The 27,529-nt window shown below is 42.7% G+C and overlaps 1 protein-coding gene across 1 annotated transcript; it reads left to right on the top strand.

Annotated features, from left to right (window-relative positions):
* On the top strand, window positions 1–24,736 carry ANXA13 (annexin A13). Its single transcript, XM_009865694.1, has 11 exons — window positions 1–57; window positions 13,208–13,286; window positions 15,510–15,604; window positions 17,273–17,443; window positions 18,212–18,245; window positions 18,327–18,406; window positions 20,215–20,283; window positions 20,488–20,589; window positions 22,461–22,536; window positions 23,112–23,224; window positions 24,401–24,736. Exons 1-11 carry the CDS (start codon window positions 43–45, stop codon window positions 24,518–24,520), a joined length of 954 nt encoding a protein of 317 aa, XP_009863996.1. The 5' UTR covers window positions 1–42; the 3' UTR covers window positions 24,521–24,736.
* The last annotated feature ends 2,793 nt before the right edge of the window (window positions 24,737–27,529 follow it).

Below are 27,529 nucleotides of genomic sequence, written 5' to 3'. Positions count from 1 at the left end.
GAAGAGCAGAAGTTGCATCTTCCACAATCAGACTAAGCAAAAATGGGCAGTTCACATGTAAGTATTATTTAATTTGGATTGTCAAGAATGCAACAACTTCCTGGTATTGTGTTTGGCCATTTTAACTTTAAATGACATTAATACAGCTGCAAATGAAGATTTAACCTCAAAATCTACTTAAAGTGTAAGTGGAAAATTTTATGTAGCTGGTAACATTGCTTAATTTCAGTGCATGAATAACGAAACTATTACTATAACACACAGGTTCTGAGTGTTCTAATGCTTACTGTGGCTTAGTTAAAAAGGTCAGCACTTCAATTCTCAGAAAAAGAAATGATGCATAGGATGTCATGGGAAAACTAATTTTAGTTTAGCAAACTTGTGTTGGAACATTCTGAACACTAAAATAATTCCCTAAAGATGTATGAAAAACTTCCTGTCCCAAAGGCCAACACTTTCAAACTTTGGGTAAGCTTATCACTGAACAGTAAGGACAAGAGTAATCCCGAAGTGTGGTGCTCGCAGAAGAGCCTGATTAAAAACCTGGTGTCAGGATTTACTATATCATATTACCGTGTGAGTTTTGATGGAAACAATTTTGGCTAAGATTTGGTTATTTATTAATAGTAAATACCTAAATCTGCATAAAGATATTTAACCTCAAAATAGCCCGACTGTCAAAAGTTTGTGTGGTAGTTGTGAATGATCAGTGCTTCTGAAGACTAAGTAGCTTGTGCTGAAGAAGTTAGGAGCTTTTAGCTCCAATTTTAAAACTAATGGATAAAAGACAATATTTATTCAGCAGCATATTTTCTCCTTGAATGCTGAAAACCTGCACTTTTATAGTATGTAACAATAGAAGACAGGATAATATTATGCTAATTTCTCTATGATTTATATTATTTTGTTACCTGACTATTTTTTTAATTCAAAATCAGCAAGACCTTGAGAGATGCTCAGCATGTGCTGCTTTTGGACCAGCTCTCCAGGACATTTTCTTTGCTGGACTGAGCAAGAAAGCCCATACCATTTGAACAAAGCTCCAGCGAATAAGCCAAGAAGCTTTTTGCCTCCCTGTGAAAGAGTGGATGCTCCCATCCCCACAGCCTTTTGTGGCCTGACTTGCTTGCATGAGGCAAGAGAAGTGTGCAGTCCAGCAGCCTGTCTTTGCATAGGAAACAAGGCCAGGAAGGCTTCTGCCACACAACCCCGTGTGTCCACATAAGTACAGATCGTAGGGTTGTTGGCAGGCATCTCCTTAGGGACCTAGCCCTGGAGAACCTTTCCCTGGACACTGCACTGAATGCAGTGAAGAGCAAGCAAATTCAGTCAAGGTTTGAACTAGCCAGCTGGGGCCTATCTATGGCAAGAGAAATCACAGCACTGCGCCTCAGGCAGGTTTAGCACTTGTATGAGCTACAAGGTAGCCTGGATGTAGGTGCAGTGTGCAGGAGTTGGGCCACAGGCTTCAGTGGGAAGAGGTGTGAGTCTTTGTTGGAGGAGAATCTCACTAATCAGCCCATGAGTCACCTGAGAATTGCATCACTCTATGTTTGTCCCCATGAAGTTACAGGTAATCTTGGAGAAATGTCCGCATCTGTATCAGAGCACCGCTTCTGGAACCGCCTACTCAGTTCTTAACAGAGCTTTTCAGCTGCAGATTCTTTTTTTATTCTCCTGATCTTGTATTTTGCAACCGTAGGTTCATGAGTGCCTTATGTATTGTATTTCTTAAACCTCCAGAGCAAGTCTTACAGACTCACAGAGGATATACGGAAACCAACCGTAGGGACTGCCAGTTTGTCAGCAGAGGAGCCAGTAAGCACTTTTTTTTTGAAGGACAAAAGGGCACCGTGGTGTTGCAGCACATATTGCTGTGGGTTATGGTGGCTTTGGGAGGCACTGCAGTGCACAAAGGCAACTCCTCTTTCATGGTCAAGACTGGCATGGGAAGGCTGAGTAAAACTGCATTTTTTCATGCTGTTGAGTACTTCATCTTTCCAAAACTTTGTCTGCTTTGAAATTTCAGAAGCAATATTTTTTTCTTAATAGCCCAAATTCTGCTAGGACAAGTATCAAGTTAATCATCTGTGTCAAATGCTGCATTTTATTTGGTTCAATGGAGTTAGTTTATAAAACTTTTTTTTGAAATGTCATTATTAAATGAAGTTTTCACTGAAAGTTTGCACATTGTTCAAATAAAAGGTTCCATTTTGTTGATGTTAAAATGGAGCTTTTCAACTACATCAGAATATCTCATTTTAAAATGGAGCTTTCATCAAAATTCATATCTTCCTGAACATGTTAATTTGAACAAAAGTAACAAACTTTACTGAAAAAAATGCTTTCAACAAAAAATTTCCAGCCAGCTCTAAAGTGTACCTTTCTCTTAGAAACTGAGCTCTCAATTAAGAGCTCTACCTGATGCAACATTACAGTTCCAGATCTGCATATTTCCATGTGCTTTTTGCTCTCTGAACTTGATCTGGTCCCTTTTTATTAATCAGATTGTTTTTGACTGCACATCCTTAGAGATTTAAAGTCTTTAATTATTTTCTCTGATTGCAGTCTTGCATCAAGCTTATCTGTACTTCTGCTGTCTTCAAAATTACCACAAGTGGAATCAATCCACCTGAAAATCTGGGTGGGTGCTCTGCTGTCAGCAAGGTGCTTTGGGGACATTTTGGGAATAGCTGCAATGGTTTTGATGATATGGTTGTTTGAAAAGTTTGAAGGATTTGACTTCTGTGAAAATGTGTAATTGTTTTTTAACTTTCTGTCTCTCAAGAATCCAAGAAGACTCTTTATGCATAATTCTGTTGTTCACTGTGATGTTTGTGACTTGAATTAATCTAGAGGGTGGACAACTTCTTTGTTTTTAATTTAAACCCCTCTTTGAGATTCTCCGGGATGCCCTTGAGTTTCATCTTCTCATTGTAAAGAGGCCCAAACCTTCTGCCAGGGAGGACTCTGTAGTGTAAGAAGGGGGTTACAGGTTGTCGTGGGCCAGATGGTTTGAGAGCTGGAAGGTAAAAAAGTAAGTATAACGTGGAGAACATATTTGCCTGAGATGTCCTTGGGAATAATAAGCTCACAGACATCACAAGGGCGTCTGTGTTGCCTAGGGATATTTCTATCCTAGACAAAATGTTTTCTTAGTGCAAGTATTACTTACCACAGTGTGATTTTATTATCTCATCACACAGCTCAACAATTGCTATTTGTTGCTTCCCCTGGCAGACCAATATTCAGCAACAAGTCGATTCTTGTTCAGTCCCTGGCCATAAGCCCACAGTCAGCAGAAGACAGAAATACCTTCTTGTTCAGCTACCCAACACTGGGGAAGAGCTGTGGCAGATTCTTTTCATGTCCATGGTCCCCTTTTATCCAGAATATTTGCTGTTCCTTGTAGATCTGAGGCTGTCCTGTGAGTGCAGCTGCAGTAGGTGCTATCAAGCATCTACCCAGGAAAAAATTATGATGCATTTGTGGGAAAAAAAAGGAATCCATCTGAGGTATCAAAGGGTCATTACATTTATGTTTTACATAATGTGAACAGGTCAAACAGTTATGTTTTACAAAAGCATAAAAAACTTCAGAGTATCTGGGCTCTCCCATTCTTCTTCGTATACAACTTTTTTAGTATATTCTACTGAGTTCTATTGTTACTATCCAGAAAGTTTACTCTGCCTTTATTGTTAACTATGACTAGTGACAGAAACAATAGACTGATTACTGCTGCTGTGGGTGACTCAGCTGACCTGGGAGTATCTTGAAACTTCCTCCACCCTGTGAGGTGGAAAGGAATTAAAAACAGAAACTTCCAAGTTCAGTAGACACAGTTAGTTTGTCAGACACTAAACATACAATGTGTCTCTATTAACAGCACTTCTATGTGTCAGTAAATATATAGATGGTGTTTAGATAATGCATCTTGCAGAGGAATGAATTAAAAACAATGACGGGACCAAGGGGAGAAGCATGTAATTTTGGGGCTTCCCTGATGAGGTACAACATCCCTCCAGTTCTTCTGCTTTTGAATAATTCAGCTTTAGAATACATGAAAGAGTCAGAATGCTATTCCTCAAGTTTGTGACCATGCTTTTCAGCCTTGCATAGGTACTTAAGTCATTCTAGCTTCCATGCTGGCATACGGAAGAATTTACTTCAGTTCCATCGATGTTAACTTACCAAAACTCATCACAGGGCTTAGTTGAGGTAATGAGTGTAAAATTTTTAATAAGACATAAGAAGACTTGAGCTATCTCTGTATGAATATGCAAGTCAGAGGTTTGATATCTCGGCTGAAAAAGAGGCAGGATATGCCAGTTTCCTGTCATTTTAATTATCATCATCCCTAATGGCCCAGCATACAAAGTGTTTTCCAGCCAGGCATTATGATCAATGAAATCAAGCTAGACAAGTCCACGCCAGCGTAACATGGAGTTATTCCAGACCTGAAATTCTTGATTTATCCCAGGTTAATAAAGCCATTTTTTTGCCATTTTTTGGTGGCTTCCATCTGTGAGGTAAGTATTAAAAGGAAGTGATGTGAGGCATAACTCATGACTAAACACAGGCACAACATCTGGAAATTTCTAGCATCCTTTCCTGCTTGGCTTCAGCTGCCATACCAGGGGAGTCAGGTCCCTGCCAGTCCTGTGCAACCCCTGCCAGCCCCATGCAGGTGCCAGGTGCTCTAGCACATCTCAAAGATGTCCATATTTAAGCATCTGGATTGAGTCCTCTAAAAATAAAAGCTACAGTTTTGCACTTTTGGCATTCCCACTACATGGTGTCCTGGTAACTAACTCCGATTTTAAAAGTAATCTGTATTAGTGAGTTTTGCAAGAAGGCCTGGACACATTGAAACTGGACAGTGTAAGGTTCAGTCATGGAAGAACACCTCCAACGCTTTTTTTGTTCCTCATAATCGTGGACGTCTCTAACATGGTGATGAGTGTGAATAGATGGATAAAAAATTAGCCATGAGCTATTAGGAGATGATGCTACTTAGTAGTAGGAGGGACATTGTAGAAGAGAGGTGGTTTTAATTTTGCAGTTTAAATAACTGTCAGAGCAATTACCTTCACTGTTGCCGCTTGTTTGTGGTAGGAAAAAGTAAACATAACTAGTTCTATTAGGATCTTCTTGTCACTGTAGTTTTGGTCCCAGATATAGAAAATAAGATTATTTGCACCTCTCCGTTTGGAAAGAGTCACCAAGTCATTGCAAAGGCTGTTGAGTATGAGTAATGAAGTCTAATCTACATGACTTACATTTGTTGCTTTATCCAGTATAGGCTTCATATAGAAATTGTTTTGTTCTTGATAGCAACAAGCTAGGCTGACAGCGTGTGTTGCTGTTTTTCAGCTCTTAGACCTAAAACAGCTGTAAGGATTTGCAAGAGTGACAGCCTGCCTGGCAGATGGCGGATGGCATTCGGAGACGCTGATACCATTCTCTGAGCAGTCAAGGAGGCAGATGGCATTTTTCCAGTTACATATTGTGGTTGACTGAGAAAATTGCTCAAACAAACAGAAATTACAGGTACTTTTCACAAAACAGCAAAGGAAGAAACTCTGCGATCAAAAGGACACACATAGACCTTAAGGTGGCACTTGCCAACAGACGTACGTCAAAAAGGAGTTTATCAGCCTCACATTTTTATTACCATAGCACAAATCCTGGTGTTTACTGATACTGCCCCACTGCCAGCACACCGCAGTTGTTCATTTCTGTTTGTTTTGAAATCTTGGTGCCCATCTACTCTGACCTGTCTGTTAAAAGCCTTTACATTTCACATAATTCCTACTTGAATAATTAAGCCCAATTATCTGAATTTCACTGAAGAAGAGCTTGCAGAAGAATATCTTTCTCTAATGCAAGGATGATAGAAGATAGTGAACCCACTAATGACCAGATATCCTCACCCCTTGGACAGCCTTTCCCAGTTAGCTGAGGCATGACCTTGCCTACCAGTAATTGCTCTTTATATCTTTTGCCTCTCAGTTATATTAAAGAGCTCTAATATTTGGAAGTTTTTCTCACGGAAGTACCTATACAGTGAAATGAAATGGGCTTTTCTGCTCTTTTGGATGAGTGGTCTGGAGCTTTCTGAGGAACTCACCCTTTTATCCCCCAGGAACTTTTGCAGTCCTGTGCCAGGCTGGCCAATATGGCCAGAAGCAGGGCTATGCTGGTGGCCAAAGGCTTTGCTGCTACAGAAAGCAGCCAGAGGTCGCCAGGCCCCATTGCCAGCTTGACCCAGGGCCCTCATCCCTCCCTTGGCAAAGCTGGGGGCTCCTGGTGGAGGAGTGATCCTCTGCCTGCCAGCTCTGAGAACTCTCCCATCCAAAAGCTCTGAGACATGGGATACGTGTCTCCAGGCTCTTTGCTGTGGATGAGGGAGGTATGTTGCTTGTCAGGCAGGTTGGATGCTACTGCTGAAGTGGTTTTTCTTCCTCTCTTTTGGTGTTCATACCATTCTCAACTGATTTTTTTTAACTTACACAAGCAGGCAGATATACTTTCTATTAGGAATGCAGAGGTTGAAAATAAGGTGACAATGTTATAGAAGAGTGATATATCTTATATAGGAGTAGAAGGCTGTGGCTATTCCTGTTACGCTTATACTTTCTGCTATGATCCAAAAATTGATCCAGTTCAAAGTGGCCTGGGGTAGCATTAAGTACAGAAAAAGTATTTATGGCTGAAAATGTCTATTCTAGTAATGCTATTGATAAAGTACAAACGTAGCATCATGTTTTCAGTCTGTCTTTGGAAGTAGATCAGAATGAAAATACAGCAGCTACTCCCATGTTTGTTCTTGTGTTTTATTCTTAACACACGGAAATGCTTGGAAATGAGTGATGAGATTTGAGCTGTTTGTCATTAAGACAGTCCCTTTGGGTGGGAGTTCAGAGTTTGTTCTGCTAACAGGATGTTATCCTGAGAACGTGTGATGTACTAGAAGACTAAAACCACAAGATCTAAGATAACATGCTTTTTGTTTGTTGTTGTTCCTATCCAGAACTTTTGGTCTAGTTAACCTTGGATTCCGGTTGCATTGTAGCTCATTGAAGGTTTCTGTCAGGATAAATAATTAATCTTGAATATACGTGCGTTGATAAAAAATTAATCGTGTAGGTGCTGATTTGCCAAAAGCTGTCTTCCATGATTGTAGTATATTGGATACAATTTAACTAATAAGATGAACACCCCACTCCTGTTGTTTATTATACTAACAAGGTGACTGGCTAGTTTGAGACATTTCTTGGTAGGCAGAGAAAATAAATTTTCCTCTCCACACAAAAAAGAAATACAGAAAATTAATTGGAAGGTACCTTGATGTGACAGCTCACTTGTCCATTGCCTATAGATCAGCTCTGCCCAAACCAGTCCTGACAGCTCTAGCAGTGCTGAGCTGGAGGAGAACAGGTTCATTAGCTGGAGACAAGGCTCCCTGAACGTCTTTGAAGAGGTGCCTCAGTGAGAGTGCACAGTGAGAATTGAGAAGTCATCGAATCATATCATAGAATCACAGAATGGGCTGGGTTGGAAGGGAACTTAAAGATCATCTAGTTCCAACCCCCTGCCAGGGGCAGGAACAGCTCCCACTAGACCAAGTTGCTGGAAACCTCATCAAACCTGGCCTTGAACACTTCCAGGAAGTGGGTTTCCACAATTTCCGCGGGCAACTTGTGCTGGTGTTGCACCACCCTCACAGTAAAGAACTTCCTAATATCTAACCTAAATCTACTCTCTTTCCATTTGAAAACATCACCCCTTTTCCTATCACTACATTCCTTGATAGAGAGTCCCTCCCCATCTTTCCTGTAGGCCCCCTCCGGGTACTGGAAGGCTGCTATAAGGTTTCCCTGGAGCTTTCTCTTCTCCACGCTGAACAACTCCAACTCTTTCAGCCTGTCCTCATCTTTGTGTCCCTCCTCTGGACCTGCTCGAGCAGGTCCATGATTTTCTTACACTGAGGGCCCCAGAGCTGAGCACAGCTGAGAACTTGTCTCAACAAGTTCCCTCATTTCTGATCTGTAATGAGGCTTCAATTGTTTTGGCTTTTCTGCATTCCTCTGTTCATCTTTGCAACATTATGGATTGTTTGAGGCTTGGTTTCCTAAAGAAACAGGATGCATGACACTCCAGCATGTATATATCTGTTACCCTAGCTAAAAATATTCAAACTCGCTGCACAATTTTTAGATTAATTTTGCTTGTAAGGGTCTATGTCTGCATTTATCTATGTGTGTTATCAGCACTGATCTGTGTTAGAGCTGCAGCAGGTGAGAACTGTCAGCAGCATCCCAAGCAGCTCCCCCTTCTGTGTTTTGACACTACTCCTCCATAACCCTCTGTTCCTGAGCATGGTTGTGGCATCTGCTTGAGATGGTGGAAATGGGAAAATAGCTATGATTGCTCAAACATAGTATCAGCTATTTTCACGTAGCCGTCTCTCTTTTGTGATACAGGAAGCTCATGGTAGTATTTCTTCTGTTCTTGTTTACTGACACATGAGCAATTTGTATTTATTGCAGGCTTAGTTGTCTTTAGCTCAAGGGAGGTATTAAATTTTGTCTTCAGAAATGTCTGCAATGTATTGCAACATCCCATCAGTTCTAACTACTGGTACCTTGAACCCAGCAGAGCTCTTATTTCCCACTCCCCATGTCTTTCCTGGTTTTGCTGAACTTTTTTTAAACTGTTTGTTTGTGCAACATAAGGGCCCCACATGCTGGAATATCAAAGAACAGTCTCCACATGCTGCTCTAAGCATTGCAGACCATCTTCAACTATAAACTCGTCTTACTTCTCCTGAAAGTCTTATGTAATTTACAGTAGGAAAAACTACTTGGTGTGCTTTACAGTAAGGTAGAAGTGTTAGTTTTAGATCAGTTATAATCTATCCAGTCTAATAGAAATTATTCTGTGGCAATTCTGGATAAAGCTGCAAGGGAAAATGATTGTTGTCTAATATATGCTGGAGTGAGGCAAAAACTGTTCAAGCTAAGGGACACAGTTGGACAGGGCTTTGAGTAAACTCGTCTAGTTAAAAATGTCCTTGCTCACTGCAGGGGACGTTCACAGAAAAAAACAAGTGGTCACAGGCTATGAATACATTTATGAAAGTAAGTGTCCTTATGTCCTGTGTCCAGCTGAAAAAATTGTATGCGGTCTGTCCACCTGATATTTCAGACACCACACCATGCTATCACCAAAACTGGTATAACACTTCTAAGTCATTAAGTAGTCAAATCTAATCTAAGATCCTAACTCTAAATCAAGAACTATATTGAAGTGATTCTGCCCGTATTTTAAAAACAAAAACACAGCGAAGTTGGACTAGATGACCTTTAAAGGTCCCTCCCATTCCAAAACATGCTATGATTCTATGAAAATCTGCAGAGCAGGGAGCAGTACAGTTCTGAAACAGCTCTCCCTCTCCTGCTTGGGAAGGCTGCATCAGTGGGCAAGATCAAGGCTGGGACCCAGCAGGGAGTGAATTTTAACCAGGGCTTTCGAGATGACTCAGGAGTTGGCCTTGACAGCCACTTAGCCAGAGTATCAGATTTCCTGTTATAAAGCTGATGCTATGTTACGCATGGTGCTATAAGAATGATATTCCACCAGCACATCATTTAATGTTTTACAGTGATTTATTTGGAGAAGAAATCTTTAGCAGAGCTGACTCAATAGGTTCCTTGCATGCTTGAAAACAAACATGTCCTGAACATCATTATGGAACAGGCGTTCTCTCCCTTCCACATTTGCCCCTTGAAAAGAAATAAATTTCTTTATTTATGTCTTTATGAGTCCTCATAAATCCACACTGTTATTTCAGTTGCTGGTACTACCATTTTCGTACTGGTTGTAACTGTGTTATACACAAACACAACAGCTACAATGACAAGTTGCACCTAGGAGTTAGGGACTCTCTAAAACCTGAGCATAACTGACCAGCCATCGGGGCATAAGAGATCTCCCTCCCAAAGTCCTGTAATGACATTACTGGGACCAGATCTGTCTCTGGTTGGGTTGAGGCAGTGGGTGCTGTGGAGTCAAAGAGTACAAACGAACTCCTTGCCTTTGAATGTTTGTCTAGGTGTTTCTGTCCAGGATGAATGACTGAAAGTGGGACTGAATGCCAGATGAAGCCTTTTCCCTCTCAGTTCTCACCAGTGCGTCTTCTGTCCCATGTCAGGAGGAACTGAATGCGGAGCAACACTTCTCAATTAGATAGTTGGAGTGAATTTGGGGGCCTATAAATTAGAATAACACTTGGATACTACAGAGTTGTCAAATCCAAGTGTTTGATATGTTAGCACTTTTCTCTGTATTTTGTGCTCCAGAATTGTACCTCTTTTTGTTATTTTTTCAGCCATTTCACTGGTCCTTACCCTCACAAGGAAATGCTTTGGAAACAAATCTAGAATAACTTCAGTACTAGCTGCCTAACGCGGACAGTAGGATCAACCATACGAGTGGCATGAACATCATCTGAAACGCAAGCCAACACTATAGAGCCAAAATAATGGTAGCTTAATGTCACCGTCATTTACCCCATTCAGATATTATACTCTGTTCCTACAAACAATTTTCCACACAGCACAGGGGAAAGGCGGGGATACTGTCTCTCCAGCTTACAGCGTCCTTTGGGATTGCTCCAGGCTGCAAAATACAAATGCAAGAATTAGGAGTGCATTACCCAGCATGGTGGTAACTCTGACAGAACTACCAATCATATATTAAAGTACAGACTGAAGCGATTAAAAATAATTAGCATGTTAAACTTGGTATTATGGAGGGGGGAAAACCGTACTGGCACCACACACCACTGCCTGCGGGGCACGCTCAATTGAGCAGGCAGCAGAGCATCTTCCAGAACGCTACACCCTGATGCTCACTGAATCCATCACACCCCGAGGAGCACCTGGACCACACTCCTTGTGTCAGCACCATGTCTGTATGACTCTCCAGCAAAGAAGCCCATTGTGCATGCTGTGTTGGCGCTCTGGGACTGTATATCTAGAATAAATTTCTGTTGTATTGTGAGATCCCATTATTCTCTTCCCCTAAATTCATCACTCACGGAGTCTGGTTAGCTGTTGTTGTTTGTTTTGGTATTGCAGAGAACAAAGGTGAATTTTATTCTCATGAGAATGAAAATGAGGGTGTAACAATCAGAAAAGAAGAAAGAAATTAGAGCTGCTTAATTTCCAGAATGATATCTTTTTTATATGATTCCGTCAAAGGAGAAGCACGTACACACTATCGTAGTAGAAAATGTGAATGCGATTAATTTTGGATAAAGACAGTGATCAGTGTGTTTGTCTTCTATCTTTATGCTTTTACCTTTCCTTGCTGACAGAATTCCTGAGAAATTTGAAGACCATTAAATAAAATCTCCCACTAGAAAATATTAGTTACTTATATGCATCTATTTCTGCCTTGTTTGAAGTGTTTAGAGAAGCATGTGTGTGTGTCAGAGCATACAGCAAAATACACATTTACAAGCAACATTTGTGATAATGAAAGTGTTATTTGTGCTGTAGAGACCAAGAGAAATTATAGCATTGTTATTGTACTTCACTAATTACTGATGTTTGGTTTCAGTGAGACAACTGCACTACAGCAGCTACCATTTAGCAGTAAATTGTATCCTAGCTGCTAAATGTATCAGAAAAGGAAAGTGCCTAAATAGTTGTTAGTCTGTCACCAAAGTGCAGTGATAAAGCAGTGTAGGGACTGGATTTGGGGATTTTCCCTGAGAAACTACCCTTTATCTTTTGACAGAGAACTCCTCTATCCAGAACTGCAGCTTTTCCAGAAGAGCTAGTAGATCACAGCATGAAACTTTTGAAGAAGACCAACAAAAGGACCTCCAGGCTATGACTATAGTTATAAATAAACCAGGATGTTCTCTGGCCAGATGAGTGTGTGGCAGAACATGGCCCACAGCCATATGGCTAAATGTTCTTTATCCCACAAGCAGAATGGTCTTGTGCCTCATGTCTTCAGGAATCACCTCTGCCCTGTGCTACCCCCAAAGACAAGGAGTTTAATCAGCCATGTAGCCTCTTCTGCTCTTCAGTAGGCTGGTGGCAGTTTCAGAAGGACTTAAAAGCAGACTGCCATGCCCTGAGGTGTTATAACCTTTAGTTTAGTGGGGAGCAGAGTGCCATACCCTGGGGTATCATAACCCTTAGTTAACAGTGGTGGTGCCAGTGCCTGGCAGCCCTGTAAAGCAAGTAGCCTGATCCACATGTTGCTGTTTGAATGGAAATGCGAGAGCACTTGCAGTGCCCACTTAGACCATCTGAGTGCATGGTGAGCATATAGTTCTACTTGATTCAGGAGCCCAGGACCTATTTTCCAATATTATTTTAGAGTTTTGTAAGATCTGGATCATGATATTAGAGGGGTTGAAAACATTGCTGACCTCCTCCTGGTCTCAGATACTCTGATTCTATGATTCTACCCTTGTCTGAGAAACAGCAGAATAGCAGGTGTACCAGCATTTCAGCATTTGTGATTTACAGCTTGTCAAATTGGTAGGAAAAGACAAGTTTTTGTTTACATTGGTATGTCAGGCTGTAAATTGCTGCTGCATCTGTGGACTTTGAGTTATTATCTCCGATAGCTCAAGGTAACTAGCTGTACTATTTTGCCAAAATAAAAAGCCCATCAGATTTGCAACATTATATATCTGCAATTATCTTGTTTGCATGAATGCATCAATGCAATAAGCATTTGCAGGACCAGTTTTTATTCAGCTGATTCGGATTGTAAGCTCCTAGTACTTAGAGAAACTGGGCCTGGTTCTGTACACATCCACTAATGAGTTTATATTGGCCTGTTGCTAATATGGTACAAACAAACTGTTAAAATGGTACAAACAAATAATATTTGATCTGGCATGAAGGTGCCTAGTATTAAATTATTACCTTTAAATTATTTGAATAAGCCTAAGCTGGCAGGATAATGTTTTACAGGATCAGCACAATGTGTCATGTGGTGACAGCTATTTGTGGTCCATTCTAGGAGACCTAGTGACAGTATTTTAGCAAGTATTTTAGCACAGTTTAGATGGTGTGAACAAAGATCAAGCAAAAACCTGGACTGAACTGCTGTCATTCAGAGAAATTAATGCAAAATTTTTTCCCATTTATCTGTTGTGCCTCTGTTTTCCTAGTCAACCCATAAACGCCATCATCATGGTTTTGATGCAGACCGAGATGCTAAGAAAATACATAGCGCCTGCAAAGGAGCAGGTAAGAAAGCTCTTGGTTTTTATACAAAGAGCAATTCAATATTGTAAAAAGCATATACAAAAACCTAAGACAGAAGAACTGCTCCAACCAGTTTTAGTTAATCTTTAGGCTTTCTGTCACTTACTGACTCAAAGAAGATACACACCCATGAGCTTTTGTATGATTAAGATAAATGGAACTGGAAGCCAGCTTATTCCTCAAAGAGTGATAAGATCTAGCTTGGTTCCAGGAGATTGGGATAAACATATTTGCTCCCTGCAATAGGGACATCAAGCTGTCAAGACTGATATGACAGCCATGGGGTCCAGCTAATCAGGCTGAATTAAGGTCATGGTTATAGGTCCTTCCCGAGGCCTTCAAGAACCAGTAAAAAACATCACCAACTCTGTATGTTCATCAGAGCCCACGGCAGCTCCATGAGCTGAAAGGAATATATGGTGCTCTCAATCAGCATCAGTGATTTTTAACCAAAAAAACTATCTCCCACCATCTTCTAAGGTAGTTTGTGCAGTTGGCTGGCTGTGCACTGATCTGAATGAGGAATACACAGTGTTTGTGGCATTCTCAGGTCTATGAAAGTGACAGCGTCCAGCAGAGGAAGAATAGCCAAGCAGTACATAAGAGCAGTAAGTTATTAGTTCACTCCAGATGTCTGCACAGTAAACATGTCTTTAAGTATTTCTTCCTGGTATAGCCCTGACATTAGGATTAGTTAAGAGCTGAATTTTAGGCACTGTTTCTGTCCTAACAACTAAGCCCCCTTGAAACAGTTCCCCAGAGGACTCTCCTGCTGAGAGTTTAACCTCACATGGTCATCTAGGAGTGCTTTTCCTTCTAGAATTGGACCATGCCTTCTGCCTCAGTTCTAAGTAGGAAGAACTGGACAAGATTTCCTAAACTTGTCCTTTATGTACCTGGTGGGGATATGCAGAGATGAAAATGCATCAGCCTCTGCTGAATGCCGGTATCATTTGTGTTTTTATCCTTTTTACTGGTAGCTCCTCAGGAACCCTTGCTGGTCCCTGCTCCCAAGAGCCTGAGATGAGGCATGGCCAAAGCCCAGTAGGTGGATGCCACAGACGGAAGAGCACAAGAAGAGCACAGGGCAGCATCCATCAGCGTGATGTGCATGCATCAGTAGACCTGGTGTATGGCCTGATGCCTTCAATTTGCTGTCTAAACCCTTTATATGCGATGGGCATTTTGGCAGTGCCCATCACGTGCAGGGTCATAGGTCTCTGCTGATGCACATTCTCCATTTCGATACTTGTTGGAAAGAAATAATGCCTGAGGCAAGCTGTGGGCCCTTGGATGGAAATGTGCCAAGACACGTGTGTTAATGCAACAACTATGCAGTTGTGTCCTTCAGGCATCCAAGTAACATCACTATGTCCTGTCCCTTTGGACACAAACATATAAAATGCCTTGCAGCAACTTTGTTTAGTGCAAACATCTGTTTATATGGCTGAGGGCAAGAAAAGTACAAGGTCATTGTCTTTAATAAGCTGCTTCTATGCATTACATAAGTTATAGCTCAAAGCTGCCCAAGAGCATCTCCTGGAGTGATGCTGCTGTTCAGTCCCCCAGGGGTCCCCAGGAGATGTGGGGCCCATCACCAGCGCACCCCACACTCCACTCTCACTTTTGCCAAACAAAACAGCATCATCAGAGAATCAGACTGTGAGGGCTGGTTCCTGTTCTTCTTCTTGAGTCCATTTAGCACAAAGCACAACCCATTTTGTACAGGCTGTGGGTTAAGGAAGCTGATTTAAACACTTGCTCGCCTACCCCGGCCTCTCGCCCCACACCATTCGTTCCGTTGTGCCTGCACACAAGCATTTGTGCCCTTAATGACTTGGGTCTGGTCGCTCATCCCTCGGGACTACTCAGACAAGCATTACCACCAAAAACATGTATGTCAGCCTACGGGCACTGGCATAACCCTGAATTTAAGAGCAGTGTCTGCCCTTCTCAAACAGAAGATTCAATTTCCCTGATAAAATATGAGCAGCATGGGATGTTGAACTTTTATTTTATGGTCTGAACATTGTAGCTGACTACAGTTAAATATATCCTCAAAACAATTTCAGATGCTAAAAATCCTAAAGATGACACCAGTGGGGATAATATGCACAGCAATTTTTTTTCTCTTTAGAGATTGTGTTTTCTGCCTCTGCATTAGATTCCTGATTAAATAATTCCTATGTACAACTTCTTTTTCAGGAACTGATGAAAAGAAAATTATTGAAGTATTGTCGAGTCGAACATCGGCACAGAGACAACAAATAAAACAGAAGTACAAGGCTCTGTATAACAAGGTACTTCAAACCAGGTGTTTAGGTGTTTAAGAGACAGGTGGATGTTGCAGTGGGGGGCGTCCTTTAGCCGGTTGATAAGACTGGGACAAAGGCTGGACTCGATGATCTTCAAGGTCTCTTCCAGCTGAAACTATTCTATGATTCTATGAAACTAAATGGCCTCTCTGTTTGAAACTGCATGCCTGCTAGAAATACAGCCTACAGGCTTCTGCTTTTGAAAAAATCAAGAGCACAGTGGATTTAAGGAGGACACCAGTTAGTTTCTGTTTCAGCAATTTATTTTATCTCCTAAAATACTGATTATATTTCTAATCTTAGGCCTCAGAGACTTCCCGAAATCAGCCTTAACCAGATCAGAGCATTTTAATTAAAGTTGAGAGAGCTAGAAGATAATTCTTAACTGAAATAAAAAAGTATTTCAGCTTATGTTAATGATCAGCACATTCAGAAGAAAGAATTAATGTAAAAAGGAAATTTTAAGTAAAAATCTCTTTCAGACCAGATGCAAATTCACAGGAACTATTTGATCTTACATTGTTGCATTTGTGTTAATAGATGTAGTGTTGATTTCTTCCAGTGATGAAGTAAAATAAACATCCTAATACTAAGTTTTATTGAGCACTTGACTTCTGGAGAAGGAAAAACAGACTGCCTTAATGATTTTGTGTTTCAGAAAAATAAAGTTTCCAATATATTATCTAGGTAAACAGCTGAATCCTGCAGGCAGCACTGAACCTGAAAGCCTTCTATATGTATAACTTACAGCAATCATAATAAAAATTTTGGTTACATAAAGACTATGTATTTAGATCTGTGATGAGGATTAATAAGAATAGGCATTGGAAATGGGCAAATGCCATGAGACATCCCGGTTACCTCAGCATGTAGCAACTCTCCTCGCTTGCCCAGGCAGCCTGAACCTCTCAGGAAGGAGCTGCAGGTAGTACCATTTCTCCCCGAGGAGCAGAGTTCATGGTGCACACATCGAAACTGCATCAGCCTCTGACTTGAATAGATGGAGCATTCACTTGTGATTGTGTAAGAGGGTGTTTAAGAACAATAGATTCTGAACTGGGCTTCTCTTGTTCTTGACTTGTCAAGTTCTTCCCATACTACAGGAAATGTTAAATGCAGATAGGCCTTCAAATAAATCATCAGCAGGCATCCTTAGCATACGTACACTAGCTTGTTGTTCGAGGTCTTGGTAAATTTTGAGTTAAGTAGGTCATCTCACAGAAGGTTGATATTTTTTCTTTGTGGAAAAAACGCTGAATGTTTCACACTAAAATTTGTTGCTTTTTCCGATATGTCAATTTTAACCAAAACTAGAAGGAAAGTTTGGTAAGCTTGATCCATTCGGTTGTAGCTCTTTTGAAGCAGGAAATTTCTGTGTTGTGTTCCAGAGTAAAGTCCCCTCTTAAGCTTTTTAAAACACTAATCTGAATTTATTTAAACAAGTAAGAGTCAAAACTCGACTTATATTGGCTTGTATTTGGAGATGGGATAATCACTTCATTCCATTTAAAGCAAAAATTTTTAGGGAATATATTTTCCAAAAAAAGAGTCCACATATTTAAAGGTTTTTTTAGGTTTCTGTCCCTTTTTGGTACAGAGGAAGCTTTGAAATGACCTCAGCTTTTGTGCTAACCCTTCCGACTGTCCCTGCAGGATATGGAAGAGGTCCTGAAGGGAGACCTGAGTGGGAATTTTGAAAAGGCTGTGTTGGCTTTGCTGGACCTGCCCTGCGAGTACGAGGCCCGAGAGCTCCGGAAGGCAATGAAGGGTGCTGGGACAGATGAGTCGCTGCTGATTGAGATTCTCTGCACACGAAACAATAAGGTTGGGACACCGTGTGTGAACAGGTAGCAGAATAAAGAGCATCCCCCTGGTAGGAGGAGGAGGGATCAGAACCAGCTTCTGCAGCTGAAATGTCTGTTGTCAGTGGGCACTAACAGAGAAATCTGCAGGTACCTGTAAATGCAGCTTTGACACTGCTCTGGCCATTCAGAGGTCGCTCCTGCCAGGTACAGGAACACAATCCTCTTCAAAAATCCCTTTATCTTACACCCAAATGTAATCAAAACCAGAGGGACATCTGCACAAGTCAGGCATCCTTTGAAATGCTGTCCGGAACGAGGCTGCGTTTGAGCTGCGTCCCTGTGCTGCAGAGTCTCAGCATGAGCTGGAAATCACAGAATCACAGAATGTCAGGGGTTGGAAGGGACCTCAAAAGATCATCTAGTCCAGCCCCCCTGCCAGAGCAGGATCACCTACAGTAGGTCACACAGGAATGTGTCCAGGTGGGTTTTGAATGTGTCCAGAGAAGGAGACTCCACAACCTCCCTGGGCAGCCTGTACCAGGGCTCTGTCACCCTCACAGGGAAAAAGTTTTTCCTAATGTTTATGTGGAACCTCCTATGCTCCAGCTTGCACCCATTGCTCCTAGTCCTACCACTGGGCATCACTAAGAAGAGCCAGCTTCTGCCTCCCCCATGCCTGATACCCCTTACACAACACGGGCATGGTACTGATTTGATGGGGGGTTGTTTGCTTATTTATTTATTTAAAATATTTTTCCTTACTAATTTATTTTATTTATTTGCCTAGGAAATTGTAAACATAAAGGAGGCGTACAAGCGACGTAAGTAGTATTGTCTTTTAAACACCTTTGTTTAAACCCTTTATTGCTGGTTGAGTCCTCACAAAATATTTTTCTCCATAGTCTTTGACAGAGATCTGGAATCTGATGTTAAAAGTGATACAAGCGGCTCCCTACAGAAGATATTAGTCACTGTGCTAGAGGTAAGGCTGAGGGTTTTCCTCTTTTGCAGCTACCTGACAGAGATATTTCCTTTTCTCTGCTCTGTCTACCTTGAGTAATCGTAATAAGTATTACCTGTTACTTATAATAATACAATGATTATATGCAATATAATAAGAGCCTTCTATATCTATATCTTTTTAATATAAAAAATTTTAATATATAAAATGATAAGTAATAAATTCCCATGCTTTGAAGACAACCACGTTGTTTTATTATTATTTGTACCATGGTGATGACTAGAATACCTGTTCAAGGACATGACTACATTATGCTGAATTCTGCCTGAAGCCAGAAAAATTTCCATCTCAGCTGAGAATTTTACAGTTCAGATAGATACAAAATAAGTAATAAAGAGACTGCTGTTATGTTAGTTTTCGGTTCATCAAAACAACATATTTTTCCATAAGAATATACTTTATTTTAAATCATCTACATGAAACAAAGAAAAAAACTACTATCTCCATACAGATACTGTATAACTAAGAAGAGTACGATCAGACCTAGAAATGCAATACGATGGCCAGCCTGATCAGACAGACCTGAGAAATTAAAAGATTCAATAAATAGAAGCTTTAAAGACACTAAACACACTGAACACAGATTCCCATTCTGGAAAGCATTGATACAGCTCTCTTCAACCACTTAGGGTGTATTCTCAGGAGTGACAAATACATATTATTCATAGATTTTTGTTTTCGTAGATCCTTCTTAATTTCTACTGGGAATTACAGTGTTAGTGAATGCTTAAAGTACAGAGGTTAGTCAGGAAAATATTTTGCAGTTATCAGGGCGTATCCAGCACCACGAAAACCATCAGCACGTCACTGCAGGTACTGGTAACCTTTCTGCAGTACCTGTATGAGAGATACACCAGTTGCTTTCCTAAGAAATGTTGCAGTTGGGCCCGGGGTGCTGTATGTACCTGGCCCCTCGGCACTGCAGGGTTAAACGCCACAGGCTGTGTTGGTGCCATCCTGCCCCAACTCTGTCTGCACATCTCAGCCCCTTTCCCACCCCAACATCTGGCCGCGCACTCTACCACTTCCTACCACTGGGAAAATGGCGGCAAAAAATGGCGGTGAGCAGAACCAAAGAACAAGCCAGGTGGAGAGGTGCCTCCAGAGCTACTCTAGTCTGGTCTGCCTCAAATCAAGGCTCACTCCACACTCGGATCAGGTCTTCCTCTGATTTTTTTTTCCGTGCTCTGGACACACGCTGGCTGGGGAAGGGAGTGGGAGCACCCATGGGATGGCAAGGAGTCTGGGGACAAGATAGGGACCAGCAGGCCCCCCTGCCACAGGGAAACATCCACAGGGTATAGTCTAATCACAGAATAATATAATACTTTGGTTTGAAGGGACCTTAAAATTAATTTAGTTTCAACCCTCCCTCCATGGGCAGAAACACCTTCCACTAGATCAAGTTGTTCAAAGCCCCATCCAGCCTGGCCTTGAACACTTCCAGGGAGTTTCTGCTTTAGAAACAACGGAGCTGAAATCTCATTAGAGTCCCAGCACTTGGGAAATAAAGCTGGGAGACAGATTCTATCGTACAAGCTTCATCTCTGAAGTCAGCAAAACCAGGGGCTGTGGTAAACAAGAACAGCCCATTCAAAGTTTCTCCACTACGTCCCACCATGCCCCATTACTGAGCCTTTGTCAGCAGATGGCAGCAAAGCTATAACCAAAATAGTCGTGGGGGCCACAAGCTGACAATTCTTCCCTTCCCCTACCAAGTGTAACCAGCACTTGGTCTGGCTTTTTTACAATCATGCCCTTTTCTGTAGGCAACCAGAGATGAGACACAACAGGTCAACGCAGAGCTTGCTGAGCAAGATGCCACAGATCTGTATAAAGTAAGTGCAATTGTGGAAGAATCCCTGTTTGCCCCGTGCTGCCCTGGGGGTGACTAAGTTCATCAAACATGGAGGTGATAGCAGGGTGTGGGGTTGAGTGAGGGGGGAACGGGCAGGAGCTTGGTGGATCAAGGCCTCTGGCTGACTTTTGTTTCTACAGTGAATAAGCAAAATGCTTCCAAAAAATAACATGTAATCTCTAAGGCAGGAGAAGGTCGCTGGGGAACTGAGGAGCTGGCTTTCAATGTGGTCTTGGCAAAGAGAAGCTACAGTCAGCTGAGAGCTACTTTTCAAGCCTATGAAAAGGTGAGTTACTCTCTTCTGCAATGTTGGTTGCATAGGGCCTGACATATAGTTTGCAGACCGTACAAGACATGTAGATTAGATTAATCTTTCCTTCTTGAATGCTTTAAGAATCTTGGAGGACATTTTCATGTGACTGGATCCTGATCTTATGGAAACAGGGGATAAAAGCTGTATCTTCTGCCCAAGAAGAACCTGCTCCCTTTCATAATCTGCACAATGGCCAGCCAAATGAATTTGTGACATCGTTTCCTTCCCGTAGCTCCCCAACAATTGTTGTCCACACTCCTGCAGGAGGACAAGCAAATGGACAGGTTCATCAACTCCCGTCCTGAAGCGAGGTTTTGCTTTTATGGTCTTTTTCCTCTTCTGGCAAGATCTGCTGTCCTGATCTTCCTTCTTATATAGGCTGGGCAGGTCACATCCCCAGCCTTTTCCTTTCTGCCCATGCTGGCCAGACAGCCTGTGCAGGTACTGTGCTGCTCTCTCCTCTGTCTCGAAAGACCAGGCAAAGTAGGCAGTAGGATCCCAGCTGTCTGCTACTTCTTCCTGTGTCATCCACCAGGGACATTTTACTCATGCCTGAGCCTGGAGCTGACCTTCACTGAGACCTCTCACCTGCAAATGACCTGTGAAAGCCAAAGCAATGGGAAATCCAAGATCCATCTCCGAGCAGTGAGGTGGAAGCTCAGCAGTGCCGTTCTCAGAGATATTTATTCTCTCCCCGCTCTGGCCTCTGGCTCACAGTTCTGAACTTCCCCAGGATGACTCTAAATTCATCAGAAAACTGTAATCCTAGGCAATGAAGATCAAACAACTCCAGTCAAGGCCATACTTCAGTGTCAGCATAAGGACCCCATAGTTGGAAATATGTTTGTAGCTTAACCAAGTTTTGGTTGTTGCTGGCAGGAGAAAAAATCCAGTCACTAACTGATAATCTCTCTTTTGGAGTGGCCCAAATCCTGAGGGTTCAGTTAAATGCCCTGATAGCCAAGCTGCCTTGGCTTTTTAATTCCTAAAGCCAAGCAGATCAGGTTGCCCTAAATGATCAACCACATCATGCCTGGCTGTACTTGAAGCAGAAGTGGGCCAAGACTAGAGCTGTGCAAACCTCAATCCTCTTCTGCAGTTGGAAAGATAAATGGGGCAAGATCTAAACCAGACTGGGAGTTTGCAGAACCTAAACCTAAACCCTCAGAAGGTTCCCCTTGCTGCCTTGTACCCATGATCTCCCAGCTCTGACCTGAAAGTACACTAGAGTCTTGAAACATGCAGGGCCATCCTGACAGGCAAAACAGAGCAGTGTAAAAGTCTTTGAGGTTCATGAACTTCACAAAAGTCAGGACAAACTCTGTTTTGAAGTGGCAGTCTATTTTTCCCCTTTCCTGCAGAATAATACAAAAACTCGAGAACAACTGCAGTGCTTGTAAACTTTCCCTGGGAAGCCAAAGACAATGAGTAACAAAACTTCACAGAGCTGGTAAAGCTCCAAAAATTATCTATTTGTGTGGGAGCCATCCAGAGCCTTTGATAGTGGAGTTAGAGGAAGCTCAAACAGTTTCTCCTGGCTAGGGGTCACTCAAGAAGAAGCTGCAGCTTCTTTGCCCTAGAAGGCCTCGGATACATGTGACTGTTTGTGGGTTATCCAACTTTTAACCATGTGCCTCACCTGACTGCATAGACCTTCTCTTGGCGCCAGTGGAACTGTGACCAGGGAAGAACTTCACTTGACCTTGAATTACTCCATTGGAGAGGCTCTAAGCTATCTGAATTTGCCTTTTGCTGGTGGAATAAAAATCTGATGATGGTTTTATGGCAGTGGGATTGTGTGTACAGACAGCAGCTCTTATGGCTCCTTTTTGTTGTTCTTGTAGGTGTGTGGGAAGGACATAGAAGAATCCATTAAAAGTGAAACATCTGGAGATCTGGAGAAGGCCTACCTCACTCTTGGTAAAAAAAAAAAAAAAGGAAGAAAAAAGCATTAAGAACTTTCTTATCAATGGCCATGGCCATTGATAAGTTCCAGCGGATGCCTGGACATTGTCAGAAGAGTGCTAGCCAGCCACCACAAAAATTTACAGCGTCCTCAACAGCAATTCAGCACTGGGCATGACTGTGATGGGTATTTAAGTCTGTGCCCTATGTCTGGCTGGCTTACTGGTGTTGCTGTAATCCTTCTGCATCTGGGCTCTCCCAAATCTTGCTCCTGCAAGCTGTGAAGTGAGGAGCAACCCCAAGAACAGATGGGCAAGAGGAACTCCAGAGGCACAAATGCTCGTTCTCATTCATTTCATTTTCACTGTATAACACACTTTCCCCATGGAGAAATGTATGTCCTTGTTCAGACTCAACGACTTGTCCATGCATGCCGATAGGGGCACAGAATGAAAGCCATCGCAGCTCATATGCCTGAGCGTAAACTGTAGCATGTTTCCTTTATTTATTCCTTACTTATTTCCTTCTCAAAGGTGTATCACAATGTGTACATATACAAGTATAATGAAGCCTCCTACTGTTTTCTCTAGTCAGCTGTGCCAAAGACTGCCCAGGTTACTTTGCTACACTTCTGCACAAGTCGATGAAAGGATGTGGGACTGACGAAGAGACCTTGATTCGCATCCTTGTAACCAGGTCTGAGGTAAGGTACCCTCTGGTCTTGTAATATCTCACCTCAGCTCTGGGAGAAATACAAATGCAGAGGATATGGAGTGAGTGCTGGTAGATCATGTGCAGTCAACTCAGTTCAGCCTCATGACATCAGTGGTCACACTCTGCTGTTGTACCCAGGCAACTCTAATTTTGATATTGCATCTATTTCTGTTTTCAAAAGAACTAAATCAGAAAGCATGCAGGCAATTTCAAGTGGAGTCAACTGTATCTGCTTAGAACTAACACATGGGGAGGTCTGGCCCCAACACAATGTGTAAAATTAAATTCCTAGTTAAGTAATGACAAAGTAGCAGTTCCCAAATTGAGAATTACTTATACATTGTCAATTCTTTCTGATTCCAGCTGGGAAAAACAGATGAGGAGGAGGAAGAAAAATAAAGAGCCAAAAGAGATAATAGTCATTTTAAAAAGCACAAAACTGCATAAGACATCTGAGATCTTAAACACAGTCTTTAAGTCTTCCTTCCTTGTAAGTTGTGTAGGTTGTAGCCCCAGGGCTGTTTCAGTCTTGACATAGAGGAGGAGTCGTTTACAGGGACTAGGAGAGCATATTTCTCAATGCTTGGCAATGTGAGAAATTTGATTCCAGAGCAATCTCTCTGTTAATACATAGTCCAATTGTGATAACATTTAAAACCCACAGTGATAAAGATCAGACCCATGCTGTGGGTGCTTTTTCACAAGAAAGCTCAAGACAAGGCATTTAATTCTCCCTCTGTAGTAACAAGAAATTACTTCTGTGGGTTGAACAAAACTCTCTTTTAGCCCTACTCCTGCTTGCCACCATGAAGCATCCTCAGGAGCTCACAGTGACTTGTGCAAGTTTGTCCAAGGCTGTGCCCGCACAGCGCAGCTGGGAACCAGGCAGAGATATCTCTGGCCACCCCGGCACGGCTCTCAGTATGGGCCTGTACCCCTCTTCACAGCTGGTGTCCCCACACCACACCATCTGACATGGGCTTACCTCAAATCCAGATGTTAAGCTGAAAGTCCTCCAAGAATTTTAGACCTCCTCCTTTCCCCTCTCCTCTTCCCATCGGGTGTGGTGGACCTTTGGGTCAGACCACAGGGGTCCTGATAGGAGCAGGGCATATTAATCAAAGCACGTCCCACTCTTCTAAAGAGGCCCTTGGTGTCTCCACAGAGTGACCTGCCAGCAATAAAGGAGAAGTTCCAGGAAATGTACAAGAAATCGTTAGCTGAAGCTGTCCGATCTGATACCTCTGGGGACTTCAGAAAGCTGCTGCTGGCTCTTTTGCACTAAAAAGCCATCAGGAATGAAGAGGCATGCTGAGCAGCCACCTCTTGGTTAGTTTCCAAAATAGCATCCAAAAAATGTGGCATTAGCACAAAGAAAAAAATCCAATTTATTTTCTTTCCAGCTGGGAAGTGTGTTGCCAAGTAATGCTGGATGTGAGGTTTATGTTATGGCTATCTCGCCAAATGTCCTTAAACAATAAAGACATGTTAAAAAAACTAAATCTAAATTGAACTCTTTGTGTTTGCATATGTGGAGGAATCTCCTGTCGTTTTTTCTTCTGGGAAAAGAAGACACGTTTTTTTGTCTTTCTCTCATTCTGAGGATTATCACTGTTCTTTGCCCAATTCAAGGGGTGCTATGTCATGCCACTACAGTCCTGCCAAGAGAAAATAATAATTTCTTCTCAGCCCATTATCACAGCTATTTAAACAACCCAAAGGCTGTGAATTAATGATTTAAGTCAGGCCCTGATTAAAATCCTGCTATCAACAGGGAAAGTCAGAGTGATTTCCCTGTCTGTGAGTTGCCCTCTCAGCTCAGTCACCTTGTAAGTTATCCAATGAAGGCAATAAGGACTTGCAGCCCCCATCATCACCATCCTCTGGGATATGGTACAGAAGCATTGCTGGAGAAGAGATGGGGCTACATGATTTGGATCTGTCAGGCAGGGAAATGCTGTTCCCCTAGATGCAGACTTGGGCCTCAGGACAGTGTCCGTCCTTGGAGGTTTCCAAGATCTGACTGGATAAAACCCTGAGCAACCTGGTTGGATCTCATGGCTCACCCTGCTTTGAGCAGAGGAGGCTTAACTAGAGGCCACTGGAGCTCTTTTCCTCCATGAATTACCCTAAAATCCTACAGTCATATGAGAAATGTAGATGAGGAATAACTTGTCAAGGCCTGGCAAATAAGAAGACAGAGAAGAGTCTGGGTCAAGGAGATGGACTTGCAAACATTTCTTGGTGTCTGGCACCTCCCCCTTTTGAGTGTACTGCTCTGCAAGGGCAGGGATCTTTCAGACCTAGATTTTCTGTGGTATGATCGCTGGTTGCATCTAATTCCCATTGCAAATATGAATTCCCACTGAAATTTCTGAAGCACTGAACCTTTTCTCCCCGCTTGTATCAATGTCACAGCAGTAGTACCTGACCATCTAATTATAGTCTGTAAAGATGGGGCAAAATAAACAGGAGTTGTGAAAGATTGAGGGGTTTTAAAAGTGATGATCTGTGTGTCACAGAGGTGTAACAGGGTGTTCCAGCATTTTAGAGACCTGCCTACAGAATCACAGAATCACAGAATGTCAGGGGTTAGAAGGGATCTCGAGAGATCATCTAGTCCAGCCCCCCTGCCAGAGCAGGATCACCTACAGTAGGTCACACAGGAATGCGTCCAGGCAGGTTTTGAATGTATCCAGAGAAGGAGACTCCACAACCTCCCGGGGCAGCCTGTGCCAGGGCTCTGTCACCCTCACAGGGAAAAAGTTTTTCCTCATGATTTTGTGAAACCTCCTATGCTCCCATTGCCACTTGTCCTGTCACTGGACATCCCGAGAAGAGTCTGGCTTCATTCTCCTGATATCCTTTACATATTTATAAACACTAATAAGGTCAGCCCTCAGCCTCCTCTTCTTCAAGCTAAAGAGACCCAGCTCCTTCAGCCTTTCCTCATAAGGGAGATGTTCCACTCCCTTCATCATCTTTGTGGCTCTGCCCTGGACTCTCTCCAGCAGTTCCCTGTCTCTCTTGAGCTGAGGGGCCCAGAACTGGACACAATATTCCAGATGTGGCCTCACCAGTGTGGAGCAGAGGGACAGGAGGACCTCTCAGGACCTACTAGTCACACCCCTTCTAATACGCCCCAGGATGCCATTGGCCTTCTTGGCCACGAGGGCACATTGCTGGCTCATGGGCATCCTGCTGTCCACTAGAACCCCCAGGTCCCTTTCCCCTACGCTGCTCTCCAACAGGTCAGTCCCCAACCTATACTGGTACTTGGGGTTGTTCTTTCCCAGGTGCAAGACTCCACACTTGCCCTTGTTGAACTTCATAAGATTTCTCCCTGCCCAGCTCTCCAGCCTGTCTAGGTCTCTCTGAATGGCAGCACAGCCTTCTGGTGTGTCAGCCTCTCCTCCCAGTTTTGTGTCACCAGCAATCTTGCTGATGGTGCTCTCTAATCCCTCATCCAGGTCGTTGATGAGTATATTGAGCAGTACTGGTCCCAGTACCGACCCCTGAGGGACTCCACTAGACATAGGCCTCCAGCTAGACTGTGTCCCACTGACCACAACTCTCTGGCTTCTTTCCTTCAACCAGTTCACAATCCACCTCACTACTCAATCATCCAGACCACACTTCCTCAGTTTAGCTATGAGGACACTGTGGGAGGCAGCATCAAATGCTTTACTGAAATCCAGATAAACCACGTCCACTGCATGGCCATCATCTATCCACCTGGTTATGTCCTCATAAAAGACTATCAGGTAGGTCAAACATGACTTCCCCTTGGCAAAACCATGTTGACTGCTCCTGATGACCCTCATATCCTTCATATGCCTAGAGACAATGCCAAGGATAAGTTGCTCCATCACCTTTCCAGGGATGGAGGTGAGGCTGACTGGTCTGTAGTTACCCAGGTCCTCCTTCTCGCTCTTTCTGAAGACTTTCCTCCAGTTTTCAGGCACCTCTTCTCTTGCCCACAGCTTACCAAAGATGATGGAGAGTGGCCTAGCAATGACTTCCACCAGCTCCCTCAACACCTGCAGGTGCATCCCATCAGGGCCCATGGATTTATGGATGTTCAGATTACCTAACGTATCCCTAAACCCATCCTCACCAACCAAGGCAAACTCCTCCGTTATCCTGACTTCCTCTTGGACCTCAGTGCTCTGGGGCTCCTGAGGACAGTCTTCAGCAGATTTTGAGTCAAAGAAGACATTCAGTAACTCTCTCTTCTCTGTGTCCTCTGTCATCATGGCACCCACTTCATTCAGCAGTGGGCCTACATTGCCTC

The sequence above is a fragment of the Apaloderma vittatum genome, unplaced genomic scaffold (genome assembly GCF_000703405.1).
Source record: "Apaloderma vittatum isolate BGI_N311 unplaced genomic scaffold, ASM70340v1 scaffold1813, whole genome shotgun sequence".
Taxonomy (NCBI): domain Eukaryota; kingdom Metazoa; phylum Chordata; class Aves; order Trogoniformes; family Trogonidae; genus Apaloderma; species Apaloderma vittatum.
The sequence above is the reverse complement of the archived record's forward strand: the minus strand, read 5'-3'. Positions and strand labels throughout refer to the sequence as shown.